The following is a 12673-nucleotide window of genomic DNA, read 5'->3' on the forward strand; positions in this document are numbered from 1 at the left end:
CTGAAGATATACAACTGTAAGCATGGCCTGATTCGTAAATGTTAGGATGAGTCTATACTTCTGGTACCTCCTGTATCAGATTCCTGAGGAAAATGGTCTTCTGTCGCAGCGGATCGTGAACCAGGCCTTCAGAAAAGATATCATCCCATGAGGAAGTTGTGCTGCGAAAGCCAAGATACAACGCGCTGCTTCTGCATATCAGGACGCCTGTGATGTAGATGATCAGATATCCAAGATCCTGCCAGTGCCTGGAAACACACAACACAAAAGTAGATGCGAAGACTCCAGCAAGTGCAGAGCCTGTTGCCACTTAATTACAGCAACCTGGATCTGACTTGAATATGTTAAAGGTCACTCATTATTACATTAGAAGTTACATATTATAGGCCCACATATCACTTCTTATAATAGCAACCACTAGAGCTCTTGGCAAAATTCTGTTGTTCCTGCATGAATTCTTCACCAGGTGGTGATATGCTCCATTTCGAAAACCTTGGGGCATGACAAAACTGTTGCTTATCATACTAGATCGACCTATATAGTACCATTAGTCATACTAAACAATTAAAATGGAAGCTACATTGATTGTGACCTTCAAGGTTAAATGCAATTGTATATTTTGAAAACCCCATATGTCGAATAATAACTATAGGTGTATCTCGCACCTTCCACCCACCATAAGTGGTGGGTTAAGTGGTGTGTCCTTGAATGACAAATTCTGGCAGGGTCCCACAAGTTCAAATTGTGTGTGGTTTAATTGTTCCTATGGGTCTTTCAGCTCTGATTCGGGAGTTACAAGCCTTTGAAAGTTTTCATCCTGTCTATTTGCATTGGGCCAAAATGTTGAACTTGCACTGTGATCCTGATCTTTGCTCCCTAAACCTCAAATGTTAATAGGATCATCCCTGAGTGGAAGGCAGACCCTACACAAATTTGCCTGAAAACCATCCATTCGCTCTTGAGATATGACGACAGTGGGCTTACCGTAATACAGCAGAGCGATTTAAAAGCCAATCTGTCCTCTAGGAGTCTTAAAAAGTACCTGACGACGTCCACAGCTCCGGGTCGGACTTTAGGATCACTGCCCATGATTGACACACACTGGCAGCGAAGGAGCCGTCGATGCTGAATACGACACACTCCATGCCCCGTGGTAACACAGTCAGGTTAGGCCTCTGCGCTTGTCTGATCGCCCCTTGAGAGTGTCAAGAAAGTCAAGGTGATGTGTAATGCATGAATGAGAGCCCCAAAGTGGTACCCAGAAAAAAAGGAAAGCATAAAATACCCTTATTGTCGATGGTCATCATGTCAGAACCTGAAGTATTCGCGCATTTGCCTGCTGGTCAATTACCATATTTCTGGACTATTAGTCACCAATTATTTTTACTAGTTTGTGAATGTAATGGTACACAAAAACCTACTTTGTTCTATACGTTTTCTCCTGGCACCCGTCCGACTGCAGGGGACGATGGTGTTGTAGCGTCCGATATGTTTTGTCAGGGGCCCTGACGGTTGGGGTTGGTTTTCTGCTTTGTTTTGGTCAGTTTGGTTATTTTCCTTTTGTTCATGTATGCTTTTTTCTTTATGTTCCTTTTCTTCATGGGTGTGTTTGTTGCTGTCTCGCTCTCTGTCTCTGGCCACGCCCTGTTTCTGGTACTTTCCATGCACACCTGTCCTGGATTCGCTGATTGGCTTCTGGGGGTATATATGCTCACTGTCTGTGTCTGTTCTTCGCCAGATTGATGCGCCCTGTGCCTTCTATCCAGCTCTTGGTTTCATGATCTCTCGTCCTGCCTGCTTCATTGTGTTTTCGACCTCCTGCCTGTCTGTTCTGACCTCAACTAAGCCTGATGATCATTGTACTGCTGCTGTGTATTTTGTACTGCCTGCCCGTGTACCGACCACTGCTTACCACATTAAAACCGCTTTACAACAAGAGCTGTCTGTATGAGCCTCGCATTTGTGTCCTCCCATACTCGCCTGTCAGCTCAATCTGGCCTACGATGGACACAGCAGGCTCTGATCCATTCCAGTTGGTGGTGCGCCACCACAGCCAGCAGCTCGCTCAGTAGGAAGACAAGCTTTCTATGCTCAGCGCCGGGTTTAGCGAACTTGCTAAACCTTGCTAGTTTATGTCTACAGTGAGCGTACAGATGAGCCAGATTCTGTCCCGTCTTGATCCTCAGGCTACGTCGGACGCAGCCACCAGGAGTCCTAACCCCCCACGGGGGCCGCCAACCGCCTCGCTGGCTACCGCATCCACACCTATCGTGTGCAACCAGTTATCTCGCCCAGAACACTTCTCAGGTGAATCAGGGGACGTCAGGCCGTTTATCACTCAGTGTGAGTTGCATTTTGAATTGATGTCACCCATGTTCCCAACCGACAGAACAAAAATAGCTTATGTAATAACTCACCTGACTGGATGAGCCGCTGCCTGGGCCACTGCCGAATGGGAGCGTCAGTCACCGTCCTGTGCTTCACTCCTGGCGTTCATCACGGCTCTTGAACAAGTATTCCAGCATACCACTCCGGGACGTGAAGCGGCACGCTCCTTGATGAAGCTGAAGCAGGGCAGCTGCCAGGCCACGGACTACGCCATCGACTTCCGCATCCTGGCGGCAAAGAGTGAGTGGAACCCAGCCGCCCTACTCGACGTGTTTTTCCAGGGCCTGTCGGCGGAGATCCAGGAGCAATTAATAGCCACAGACTTGCCGGGGGACCTGGATGGATTGATCGCCCTAGCCATCCGCACCGATCGTAGACTGCAGGACTGTCCTCGCAGTGGGACCCGTCTGGATCAAAGTACAACGTGCCTCCCAGCCGCTCCGCCTCTTTCAGCCCCTCCCGGCCTGATCCTTCTCAGCACAACACTGACGAGCCGATGCAGCTAGGGCGCATGCGCCTGACTCCAGCAGAATGACAGCGCTGCTGTGTGGACAACCTCTGTTACTACTGTGGACAGTCTGGACATTTAATAGCTGATTGTCAAGCCAGGGGTGCCAATGCGCGGTCAAGAACGGAGTTGCGGGTGAGGTTTAAATTCCATTTCCTCAGTTTCGGCACATAACATAATTCCAGCTAAATAATTTCTGATCACACTTCCATTGATGTTTTGGCGCTTGTTGATTCAGGTTCTGATGCCACTCTAATTCTATCTTCTCTCGCCAGGGTCCTTCGCCTTAGGATGTATAAGATATCTCGCCCTCTGGTGGTACGTGCTGTGGATGGCCACGTACTGGGCCAAAATCACTCACCGCACTCTGTAAAATTACAGATCTCTCAAACTCACACTGAATCAATCAGTTTTCATGTAATGGAAAATATGACTCACTCGCTCATACTGGGGCACCCCTGGCTCCAAAGGCACAGGCCTAATTTTGATTGGGTTAAGGCAGAAATAATTTCTTAGAGCCCGGCCTGTAATAACCATTGTCTGCAAAACTTGGAAAGCACCCAGCGGGGTTCTAGCCCGGATCTCGCCAGGGTACCAGAGTGCTACCATGACCTAGCCGCAGTATTTATTGAAGCTAGGGCTAAATCTTTAACGCTGCACCGAAGTTACGACTGCGCTATAGAGCTTCTCCCCTGAGCGAGTCTGCCACGGGGAAAACTCTTCTCTTTGTCAGCACCTGAACGCCACGCAATGAATGCATACATCCACCAGTCCGTAGCGGCCGGTCTGATATGACCTTCATCTTCACCTGCAGGGGCAGGTTTCTTTTTTGTGGAAAGAAAGATAAGACCCTCCATGCTTGCATTGATTAACGCGGTTTAAACAGTATCACAGTGAAAAATCGTTATCCATTGCCTCTTATTTCCTCTGCCTTTGAATTATTAGATGGAGCTGCGATTTTTACCAAACTCGACCTACGAAACACGTATCATTTGGTCCGTATTAGAGAAGGGGACAAGTGGAAGATGGCTTTAATATGCCATCTGGACATTATGAGTACCTAGTGATGCTGTTCGGACTCACAAATGCACCTGCCGTGTTCCAAAATCTTGTTAACGACGAGCTGAAGGAAAATTTGAACAAATACGTCTTCCTATACCTGGATGATATCCTTATTTTTGCCCCTGATCTGGCAACACACACCCAACACATTCGCACTGTCTTGCAAACACTGCTTCAAAATGACCTTTATGTAAAAGCGGAAAAAATGTGAGTTCCATAAATCAACTGTATCATTTTTAGGATTCATAATCTCAAAAGGGGAAATCAGGATGGACCCCGAGAAAGTTTCAGCGGTACGTGACTAGGCCATTCCCACATCCCGAGTTACAATGGTTTTTAGGACTTGCAAATTTCGATCGCAAATTTATCCGTAACTTCGATACGGTCGCAGCCCCTCTGCATAATGCCACCTCATCGCTCCGGTCACTCGTGTGGACACCGGAGTGCGACGAGGCGTTCAAAATCCTAAAGAATCGCTTTACCGTGGCCACCGTGCTGCTCCCTCCCTGACCCAGCCCGACAGTTCGTGGTTGAGGTTGATGCCTCTAATGTACGAGTAGGGCAGTCTTGTCCCAGAGAAGCCCCTACGACAATAGGCTTCACCCATGTGCCTTCTTGTACAAGACGTTATCCGCTGCTGAATGCAATTACGGCATCGGCAACCGCGAGCTGTTGGCAGTAAAGGTGGCCTTGGAGGAATGGCGACACTGGTTGGAGGGGGCACAATTACCTTTCGTCGTTACACCAACCACAAGAATTTAGAATACCTTAAGATCGCTAAGCGACCTCAATTCTCGCCCAGGCCCGGTGGGCCATATTTATAGTCACTTCAATTTCACCCTGTCCTACCGTCTGTGCGGTAAGAACGGTAAACCAGATGCTCTATCCCGTCAGGGGGACTCAAAAGAGGGGTCTGCAGACCCAGACACAATTTTACCTAAGACGTGTTTTGTTTCTGCAATCAGTTGGGATATTGAATCGAAGATAAGGTCTGCGGTGGGTGATGCACCGGTTCCCGAAGGTTGTCCACAGGACAAGCTTTTTGTTCCAACTTCCCTTAGGGGGGATACTATACCGGTGGTGTAACAAGAATCGCATGTATAATCATCCAGGAATTAAGAAGACTCTTTTTGCTGTGCAACAAGATTCTGGTGGCCCAGGCTTGTTAGGGGATGTCATGGAATATGTCACTGCCTGTCAAGTATGTGCCATGCACAAGTCTTCAAACCGTCCGCCTGCTGGAACCTTGTTACCATTGCCGGTCCCAACTCGCCCCTGGACCCACATCACATTTGACTTTGTGACCAGCTTTCCATCTTCAAAGGGGTACACAGTTGTAATGATGGTTGTAGATGTCTTTCTAAAATGGTTCATTTCATTCCATTGAGTAAATTACCATCCGCTAAAGAGACCGCTTGAAGTTATGTTAAACCAGGTTTTTAAATTTACACGGGTTGCTGCAGGACATAGTTTCTGATCGGGGTCCACAGTTTAATCTCATTTTTGGAGGGAATTCTGCCGTCTCCTCGGGGTAACGAGTAGTATCACCTTGGGCTATCATCCACAGGCTAATGGGCACACGGAACGGCTGAACCAAGAACTGGAAAGGGGGCTCCGGATTCTCGCATCCCGCCATCCCGCATCATGGTCAGACCAGCTTCCATGGATCAAACTCGCTCATAACAGTTTGCCCTCAAGTTCCACTGGTTTCACCCCGTTTCATGTTGTTTTTTGGTCATCAACCCACGCTATTTTTCCTAACCTCAAACTCCACGGTTCCCTCCTCATTGCAGACGGACCTGGAACGGGCCCTTTTGGCCTTATTACATTCCTTGGTCGCATACAAGTCCGCCGCTGATCGCAGGCCTTCAGTGGCCCTGTCTACTCTCCAGGCCAGAAAGTTTGGCTGTTGACGCGCCACCTGGCCCTTTGGAGCGTGCCTAAAACATTGTGTCCGGGTCTTGGTCTTCCGGTGCCAAGGTCATTAATCTGGTTTCTGTTCATCTCCACCTCCCCCTGTGTCCATACGTGTTACACTACTTTTATGTCAGTGAAGTCAAACCCATCCGGTCCAGTAGTTGTGCCCTCCTGCCATTCCCCCGCCACTGCCGATGTGCGTATGGTGGCCCTGTTTTTGCTGTGCATCGGCTCTTGGCTTCTCGCCATCGCAGTCTCCAATATTTGGTGGATTTGGAGGGGTACGGCCCTGAGGAGCGGTCGTGGGTTCTCTCCCGTTTTGTTTTGGCCCCCAGTGTTATGTGGGCCGCTGAAGAGGAGGTACTGCTGGCCCACTACCACCAGAGGGCGCCCTGTTTGGAGTGCGGGCTCCAAGCACGAGAGGGCGCCAGACCCAGAAGAAGTGACAGCTGTCATTCATCCCCTGCACCAGCTGTCACTCGTTCATCATCATCATCACCACCATAAAAGCCGGACTGCAACTCCACCTCCTCGCCGAGAAATCGCAACTACTGAAGAGGTAATTTCTCTGCTGACTGACACTTTGTGTGTATAACCTGAACTTCTGTTGCAGCCGTTTTCCTGGAGTGTTGCCTTGTCTGGGGAATTGGCGTTTGGTGTGACAGCGACGGCTTCGCCTCACACCCCAACCCAGATAAGTGGTTAACCAGGAGCTGCACAAGTGTGTGATTGGAGGTGGAGGTGCTCCCTCCTAACCGTGTATGGACTGTGGATTACTGAGTGTGCGGACCCACACTCATTCATCTTATCTCTGCTTTCTGCCAGCAGTACCAGGGTCGACAGCCGAAGACAGAGGCCACCTGGGGACTCGGGACTTGGCGGCTCCGGTGTTCTTCAGACCGTTGGTGGTGGAAGCGGTGTGGGACGCGGCTCTCTCATCGGGGGTTTCTATCTTCGAGCCTGCCCACACGTCACCTGGTGTAAATTGACTGTGCAGATTTCTGTGAATTTAGTTGTGTATTATCACAACATTAAATTGTTACTTTTTGGCTTATTCATTGTCATTTGCGCCCCCTGTTGTGGGTCCGTGCTACGACACCTTCCCAACACCCAGTCTGATTCACGAGTTCCATACCGCTCATCCCTCTTCTCCGGGCCGCCGGGGTCGGCAGTGGCGGGGGGGTACTGTCAGGGCCTGACGGTGGGGTGGTTGGTTTTCTGCTTTGTTTTTGGTCAGTTTGGTTATTTTCCTTTTGTTCAAGTATGCTTTTCTTTATGTTTTTTTTGTTGGGGTGTGTCTGTTGCTGTCTTGCTCTCTGTCCACGCCCTGTTTCTGGTTCTTTCTATGCACACCTGTCCTGGATTTGCTGATTGGCTTCTGGGGGTATATATGCGCACTGTCTGTGTCTGTGTGTATTCCTTGCCAGAATGATGCACCCTGTGCCTTCTATCCAGCTCTTGGTTTCATGATCTCTAGTCCTGCCTGCTTCATTGTGTTTTCGACCTCCTGCCTGTCTGTTCCAACCTTGACTAAGCCTGATGATTGTTGCACTACTGCTGTGTATTTTAGACTGCCTGCCCGTGTACCGACCACTGCTTACCACATTAAAACCGCTTTACAAGAGCTGTCTGTGTGAGCCTCGCATTTGTGTCCTACCATTCTCGCCTGTCGCTTTTCTTTTTTGTTTTCTTTTTACATCTTTTCAATTCAATTTTCATTTACTGTATTGTACATTTATTGTATTTGTATGTTTTCAGTACATCAGAAACAAGAAATGCAAGATTAAAGACATAAGATATTTAGCTTCTTCGTTCAGCTAGTGTGCGATTGAGTAGACTTTCCAGATTGTTATAAAATTATTTTCTTGAATTCTCATGAAATCTATGTTTCAGAATAAATGTGACTTATATTCTGATGTGACTTGCAGGGTTTTTTCCTCCTCGTGATACTTTTTTGTATATACATATAGCCGTGATGCAACTTATCGTCCATTAAATGCAGCAGCCCTGCATTCTTACAGCATTATTAGCCATGCCAAGTGCGTGCTACAGCAGTGCTCTCAGACTAGTCACTGGCCAGGTTCTGCCCTCCCAGTAGGGTCCAATCAAAAATAACTATTCTGTGAAACAAAAATATGTACAATCAGCATATGAAAAGCAAAAAACTGCCAGTGCTGTCAAGTCTTCTATTTATTATAGCAACTATTCAACCCAAATGTATAGTGCTGGAAAATGTAGTCAACATGAAAGTGTCAAAATCTGCAGTTCCTTGAATGGGCACTTGAGGCTAACTCCAAAAGCAAGTCAATCCCCACAGAACCCGTAATTAAAATGTTCAACTTTACAGTAGAAATAAAGTGACAGAAAAGTAAATTCAAGTATGGCAGCATGCACTGGTGTCACGCCAATGGAACCGTTTTGGGTCCTGGATTGCAACCACCCAGGTAGACAACCGATCCATCTCCACCTCTCAAAAGTAATCGGTCAGCTGCTGTAGCAAGGTGAAGCATGGGCATGTCCTTGAAATGCACCATGTGGCCAAAATGTCGTAGATGATGCTCCCTCACGATGAAAGTTGCATACATAATCCTCATCTAGGTCTCCCTCAGGAAGTACTCATTTCACACAAAGTCATTCCAGTGGCACCTAAAGATCCTTCAAAACATCTTGGTACAAAAAACATCCAGTTGTCAGCTTAGCATCCAAATTTCACAACTATACAGTAAGGCAGGAAGTTACAGAACCCTTAGGACCTGTAGCTTTGTTCTGTTGTACAGGTATCAGCATCGCCAAAACCTTGTACAGCGACCTCATGACTACATAAGCTCTTCCCAGATGTCTCTCCATCTCAAAGGTAGAGGACCCAGAGACATGAACATCACTGCTGTCTCAACAAGTTCAACACTTCCACCACATACAGATCACTCCTGATGGCTGAATCCACGAGGTCATTGGATCCTTAGTCTTGATCCATGACAACAGTATCCCAGTTCTTTGATTTCTCACTGAGCTCCTCAAGTGCTCCAATCAGGGTATCCACTGACTCACAGCATCCTCCACAAAGTCAAGGTCAGTAAGTCTTTCCTCACCACAAAGGTCCCCCAGGCCTCTGGTTTCTACAACTCTACCCAACACCCAGTCTGAGCAAACATGCTTACAACCTGGTAAAAAAAGGGTTTTGGTCTCTAAAACTAGTGTCCCCAAGCAGTTTGAGACCTCTGTGTTACAGAGATGATGTCAGCGAGTTTTGATGTCTTACTTCACCACCATTTTGACGGGGTAAACTCCGAGGCTGAGCTTCTTGCTCTTGGGTATGGTATACGTGACTCTGCCACTGCTGTTGGTCACCTCGGTGTCAAAGTGGACCCAGCGGCCTGACTGAGGCTGTGTCATCAGCAGGATGTCCACCTGGAGGGACAACTTGGGTCAGCAACATTTGTTGCGAGTTACATTGTAATATTTATATCAGTATATTCACCTTTTCTCCAGTTAGGGTGACCATGTCTAAGGGACCATACATGAAGCGACCGACCAGGGTCTGAGGTCCATCCTCAGTGGCAATGACGTCGTTGACCCTGTGGTTAGCAGTGACGTTCTGTGGCACACAACAACTCATTATTTCCCTTTACAATTCTTTACATACTGTCACTTAGCAAGTTTCACACTGGCCCAACGCTTGTGGTAGCCATCAACAAGCTTCTGGCAGTAATCTAGTTGGATATTTGACCACTCTTCTTGGCAGAATTGGTCAAATTCAATTAAAGTTGTTGGTTTCCTTACACAGATTTGGCCATTAAGCACAGCCATAGTTCTTCACAGGGCTAAGGTAAGTCCATTCCATAACCAGCTCTGATTGGTGACTGGGGACATTATCCTGTTGGAACACCCAATTGTGTCCAGGTTACAGCTGTCGTACGTACTGATTTGAGGTTTTGAAGAAAAATTCTGAGCCTGTCCTCTTTTGTTATTCCATCCACTTTATGCATTCTACTGGAACCAAAACTGCTCCAGACCTCAATGCTGCAGCCTCCCACGAATTTTATTTGAGCTTTAAGGTGTCGTTTTTGGAGTAAAGGTTCCTTTCTTGGACAGCAGTGTCCTCAGTGCCTGGTGATGTAAAACCTGCTTTCAATCCATCAAATGATCAACATTTATTTAAAAAACCCTTTACACCCATTAAAAAAGCCCTAACAACCAACTCGGACCAAAGTGCTTTACAGTAAAATCACAAAATAAAATGAACAGGAATAAGAGTCTAACACAATAAAATCAGAAGAGGCACATAAAAAGAAAGAATAAATCAATAAAATGTCACAATAAAAAAGTCAAAGCACTACTAGTTGGTATTAAAATCCTTTTTGAATAAAAAAAGTCTTGAGCTTGATTTAAAAAAGAAAAGCAGGGTCACTAATGGTGCATATCTCGGGGGGTAGCTTGTTCCACAGATTGGGGGGCGCCAACACAACAATATCATCCCGAAGCTTATATCTCGACCTTGGGATTTCTAAGTTGGCCAGATGACTGGAATGCCCTGCTGCTGTTGTTGTATGACACCAAACAAAAAGATAAAACAGATACGATATAACAACGATTAAACATTGTTAACAGTGATTTGTCAATGTGAAAGGATGCCAGTTTCTAAGACAGAACAAGCGCTGGTGACCTTTTTTACACACCACTTCACAATTTGACTCAAAAGTGAGTTTGTTATCAATGACAGTACCCAGATATTTATAGGTGCTCACAGTTTCTACAGCCTGCCCTTTTAGGAGAGTTACTCCATGTTTGTGGGAACCCTTCCTAAAGTCAATGACCATATCTTTAGTTTTCAATACATTCATCTGTAGAAAAGACTTCTCACACCAGTCCAAGAAATCATCAACAACAGGACCGTGGCCAACCTCATTGTCCTGTAGCAGGCTGACAATAACAGTGTCATCTGCATACTTAAGAATAGTCCTCCCATCCCTCCAACTTCTGCAGAGATCAGTGTATAAAATATACAAAAGTGGAGAGATAGCACTACCTTGTGGTGTCCCGGTGGAGGACTGGGTCTGATCAGACAAGACCCCATTACTCTTACTTTTTGTGTCCTGTTAGTGAGGAAGCTCAGAATCCAGCCCACAAGATTGCAACTTTTAAAATGTTCTAAAAGTCTTGAGGCTAAAATGTGGGGCTGAATTGTGTTAAAAGCAGAAGAAATGTCAATGAATAAAAGTCTGGCATGTGCACCTTTCCCTTCAAGGTGTCTGAAAAGTAAGTTCATTAAAGTGACTGTGGCATCCTCGACCCCTCTATTTGGCCTATAGGCAAATTGCATAGGGTCCAAGTTGGCACCTACTTGATTAATAATTTCAGTTCTCACCAATTTCTCAAAGGTTTTCATGACAATGGACGTCAAAGCTATAGGCCTAAAGTCATTTAGAACCTTTGGAGCACAATTTTTGGCGGCAGGGACAACAACAGCATCTTTCATCTTCTTGTCTCAAAAGGACAAGACGACGAGCAAATCCGAACATAGTAGAACAATCAGCAGTATGATTCACAGATTAAACAGCAGAAACAAAAACAATTTACCTAATTTATTGCACTATATTTATCATTTTCATCCTTGACACAAAATACATAAGCATGCCAAACGGCAAATGGCAGCTCTCCCCGTTTTTTGCGTTATCAAAGCCATACACACACTCACGGACCACTTTGCTATTATAATATAGATGGTGTATTCAGCCATTTTTGCTCCTCTGACAGATGATTTTCATTCTAGCCACACTCAAGTAAATCAAGCAGTGGAAATACAGGTCTGTGGGTGTAAGATCATGTGAAAGCTCATGGAACTGATGGTGGTGAGAGGTTAGAAACTTTGTGACAAATAATCAAAATGCTTTTACAGTCAAGTCAGATGTGCTGCAGTAAAATCTTAACTTTGAAGGAAGAATCTCATTGCAGGTGCTTCAGCTTCCATCTCAACAAATGTATGTAAATAAAGAATAAAACATTCATGGAGCAAACACATGTTGCTACAACAGTGGAATATCTTTATTTATACAATAAACAGGTCCAATAGCACATCATCACAGTAGCTCTGTACAAAACAATTACATAGCTATAAGATATACATCTTTAAGGTAGAAATTAAAGTGTTGAAATAAATTCTACCAGTAGAAACTGTATTAGTGTAGATAAACAGTTTGTTTTGGGTGCAGGTTGTAGAATGCACTCAGAATATTTTTGTAGGTGTAAATGGAAAACCCTGAATCTTTTAAACCTAAGAGGTCCTTTAAATAAATTACATGGATTATTGGAGGTTCTGCTGGTAGAATGACAATCCAAAGTTTACACCCAACACATCTGAGCAGGAATTAAACAAGCTATTTTTTCGTCATAAGTCAAAAACCAGTGTCAAGAATTCATAAGACCTCAAATCCAAAAAAAACCCCAATAAGTGGTCACACTATGTAACGAAAGCTTGCTTTATAAGTTGTTAATAAATGGCAAAGTAGAGCAATTTTGTGAATACACTTCATTTTCACACTGTGGTTCTCGTGATGACATTTGATTAAAAGTAGGGCCTAATAGGAAATTTAATTTAATTTAAAAGTATCAGTTAAATTTTGATTTCCAAAAATGTGTTAACCTAACATTATTCATAAATGATTAAGTCATCTATACACTTACCAACTCTACTACTTATTTCTTGTCTTGATGATGGCTAGCTGGTGGTATAGCATAGTCGGCTAGCCATTATGCAGCAGCTGGTGCCCTGCTGTAGTCCAGCAGGAGACGGTGGAACTC

The 12673-nt window shown here is 45.4% G+C and overlaps 1 protein-coding gene across 1 annotated transcript; it reads right to left on the reverse strand.

Moving 5' to 3' along the window:
- Positions 1-52: 52 nt before the first annotated feature.
- Positions 53-9523, reverse strand: LOC117508874 (membrane-associated phosphatidylinositol transfer protein 3-like). Its single transcript, XM_034168718.1, is given in 8 exon segments — positions 53-143; positions 145-205; positions 208-248; positions 1043-1098; positions 1101-1169; positions 1171-1195; positions 9135-9283; positions 9354-9523. Coding segments are annotated over 8 exon segments (630 nt in total). The 5' UTR covers positions 9492-9523.
- Positions 9524-12673: the final 3150 nt, after the last annotated feature.

Source organism: Thalassophryne amazonica, chromosome 4 (genome assembly GCF_902500255.1).
Source record: "Thalassophryne amazonica chromosome 4, fThaAma1.1, whole genome shotgun sequence".
Taxonomy (NCBI): Eukaryota; Metazoa; Chordata; class Actinopteri; order Batrachoidiformes; family Batrachoididae; genus Thalassophryne; species Thalassophryne amazonica.